This window comes from Pundamilia nyererei, unplaced genomic scaffold, assembly GCF_000239375.1.
Source record: "Pundamilia nyererei isolate P.nyererei 1_Seehausen unplaced genomic scaffold, PunNye1.0 scaffold00364, whole genome shotgun sequence".
In the NCBI taxonomy this organism is placed as follows: Eukaryota; Metazoa; Chordata; class Actinopteri; order Cichliformes; family Cichlidae; genus Pundamilia; species Pundamilia nyererei.
In genome coordinates, this window is record NW_005187765.1 from 407,543 (window position 1) to 410,913 (window position 3,371).

Consider the following 3,371-nt stretch of genomic DNA (forward strand, 5'->3'; position numbering starts at 1 on the left):
CAAACTAAAAACTACTTCCAAAAACATTCAGCTTTGATATTAATGAGTTTTTTGGGTTCATTGAGAACATGGTTGTTGTTCAATAATAACATTATTCCTCAAAAATACAACTTGCCTAATAATTCTGCACTCCCTGTAGAATTCAGATGTGAACTCATGACTTCCTGGCGATTTATTAGTTTTCAGGTTTCTCATGGCATTTTCTAACTCCTTTACCATTATTTCAGAGGCTAGTTGTTTATTCTGGTCTTCATTCATGACAGGTAAATTGAGAGTTTCAAGAACATTTTACACTATCGTTTGTTTAGTGGTGTTGCAAAATAAACTGTTTACGGCAATATTTTTTCATCATTGTTCCCCCTGTCCAAATCACGGACAAACAGGATCCCACAGTTGTTTATGTTTTGAACCCATTTTGCACAGAGAGACATTTTTGAAAAATGTATTGATAACTATGTTGAATGTTATTACATAGGAAAAAAACAACTACATGTAAGATAATTACACAGTGACGCTTCTGCCTTTCTACATGGAGGGACAGTAACTGCGTGTTTATGTGTGAGTGTGTAAAACCTGAAGATAGTCAGATTAACAGTATTTTGTCTCTATCTGCCATTGTAGAAAGTCATGAATGAAGTTTGAAAACAAAATATGTGTGTGTGGTTGGAGGATGTGTTTTTTTGTTTTTGTTTGTTTGTTTGTTTTTTGTGAAGATTTGTGTTGTCAAACAAAGGGGGGGCCTAGCAAAAAAAAAGTTTGGGAACCACTGCTTTAGACGGACAAATAATTAACTCTATTATCTTCATGTAAGAAGACAAAGGTACTGCCATGTGGAATATGTTAGATAAAAGTGAAATCAGATCCATGGACACCCTTTTGATCCTCTACCTAATCGTAAAAGGTCATGGGTCACAACCAGCCAAGGTTTTAGTGAAGGTGTGATTACATAGAGTATCAATACAGCGTCCACGGGAACACTCCCATAGGGCTTAAAATCTGGGACTCTCCACCAGTTACTCTTAGAACTGAAGAAGCTTCTCGGATGAGAGGTGAAACGTCTTCAAGGAAACTTAAAGAAGTCCAGACGCTTTTCTTTGCAAGCTCCTTTGACTACGATGACCTGGATGATTGAGAGCCTTCACAGACATATTGTCCTCTTTCTTTTGATCTAGTCACTGTTTCTGTATTTAAATATTTTAGGGAATCATCTAAAATTCTAGTGGCAGTTGGCATCTTCAAAAGTGTTAATGGAGGGAGGTTCAGTTTGTTTGAGGACTGCATTTCACTCACTGCCTCTGTATCTCTGTCACTGCAGGACCAACATGGAGAGAGAAGTCAGTGCTCTCAAGAGGCCAACAAACTTCACAGAAATAAGGCGGAGGAAACATACAGCTGTGACGAGTGTGGGAAGGAGTTTATTGGGCAGTCTAACCTGAAATGTCATCAACTCATCCACACTGAAGAGAGACAATTTAGCTGTGACTTGTGTGGAAAATCTTTTACTAAGCCTGAACACTTAAAAACACACCAACTCATACACTGCAAAGTTAAAGCGCTCAGCTGCGATCAGTGTGGCAGAGTTTTCACTCAGTGTAGCAGCTCAACGATGTATCAAGTTACCCACCCTGGAATTAAGGTGGAGGACTGTGACATGTGTGGAAAAACTTTCAGCCAGTTAGGATACCAAAATATACAACTACCCACTCACACTCTACATGGTGATTACTACTGTGATCAATGCGGCAAAAAGTGCGCAACAGACACAGAATTGCACCACCACCTGTTTACACACACTATGGAGAGACCTTATAAATGTGACCTGTGTAATAAGGCTTTTACAACTCTACGGTTCCTGAAAAAACACCAACAGATCCACACCAGAAAGAAACTCTACAAGTGCAGTTACTGTGAGGTATGTATTTTCCTCGTTTATTTATTTTGACCTCAATTGACAGGACAGAAAGAAAACAAGGAAATGACGAACAGGAAACTGTTTTGAAAAATTCTAGAAAATAAACTGTTTGCCTGTTAGGGATTATACCGCATTAAACGGCAGTGCTGGGCAGTTCATCAATTCTAATGTGCTATTTATTAATTCTTGCAAAAATGTTGAAGGAATTCCCCGACTTACACTGTGTTTGTGTCTTTGTTTAGAAGCAGAGCGACACAGATGGATCCAGTTCTCAACCCTGTCATCGCTGTGGTGGTGGGAAAGCGTTTCGTTGTGACCTTTGTGGAAAAACTTTCAATCAGCAGCGGTGCCTAAAATTACATCAGCGTAGACACACTGGAGATAAAATGAACTACTGCAAAGAATGTGGGAAAGGCTTCCCCACACCGAGTGAATTAAAAAAACATGAACTCTGTCACAGTGGGGTTAAAAAGCACGTGTGTGACCAGTGTGGGTCATCCTTCACCACTGCATGTGACCTTAGAAAGCATAAACGAGTCCACACAGGAGAGAAACCATACAAGTGCAGACACTGTGACAAGAGCTTTTCACAATCAAGTTGTCGTAACCTTCATGAACGTACACACGTTAAAGGGAACTTCAGCTGTGACCAGTGTGACAAAAGCTTCATGAATCTCAGTTCATATTCCAAACATAAACGATCCCACGCTGTAAATAAACTGTTTCACTGTTACCAATGTGCAAAAACATTCACTTCATTATCTGCTCTGTGCAAGCATCAGCGTGATCATGCAGGACTGTGATCACTGGATCACAATGAATCTGAAGAGACAGAAAGATCCTCTTCTGGTTTCAGGGTCAGACTTAAAAACCTTGAGATCAGGCTCCACAGAGTTCCGCTGGAGTCTCCTGTAAAGAGTGTCAGCTGATGTCACACTTGGATCTGATGAGGTAGCTCTGCTTTCTGGACCTGCAGTGAATAATCCTGGATGTTATTTAGGAAGTTGCAAGTATAGATAGAAGTTTTTTTTCCCTTTGAGGGATTTTAATATTCTAAAATGTTATCCCTGTTACATTTTAATCTTTGTTCTCTTAGGATATAAAAGTTATAGGAATACATTTTATTTTATATTACCAAACTGACATGTTTCTAAACTGCAGATGTGCATAGAAACATTATTTTTTTTACATTTCATTTTAACTTCTTGCTTTTTCCCCCAAATCTAACTTTTTTTCTGAGGCAACAACAACCGCTGTGACTTTGTGTCCAGAAAAAAGAAACCCAAGCTAAACTGGTGCTGGGCTGTACTTCCATGTAATACCAGTTTGTACCAGAAGGTGGAGCAGTGAGTCAGTGTAACCATTATTTAATCAGTCAAAGAACACATTCTTATAGAGATTGGAAATGTGACGTCACTCAGGGGTAAAACCGCAAAGAATTCTGGGAACTCGTGGCAAG

General features: G+C 39.3%; 2 protein-coding genes across 2 annotated transcripts in view; both read left to right on the forward strand.

Moving 5' to 3' along the window:
- Window positions 1–2,896, forward strand: part of LOC102215145 (zinc finger protein 726-like) — a 6,666-nt gene extending 3,770 nt beyond the window's left edge. Inside the window, exons 2-3 of the mRNA XM_005752523.1 lie at window positions 1,316–1,912; window positions 2,155–2,896. Of these exons, the coding sequence (XP_005752580.1) occupies window positions 1,316–1,912; window positions 2,155–2,715 (1,158 nt within the window). The 3' untranslated portion in view covers window positions 2,716–2,896. The remainder of the gene's footprint in view (window positions 1–1,315; window positions 1,913–2,154) is intronic.
- Window positions 1–3,371, forward strand: part of LOC102193166 (zinc finger protein 239-like) — a 68,428-nt gene that overhangs the window by 53,043 nt on the left and 12,014 nt on the right. The window lies entirely within an intron of this gene.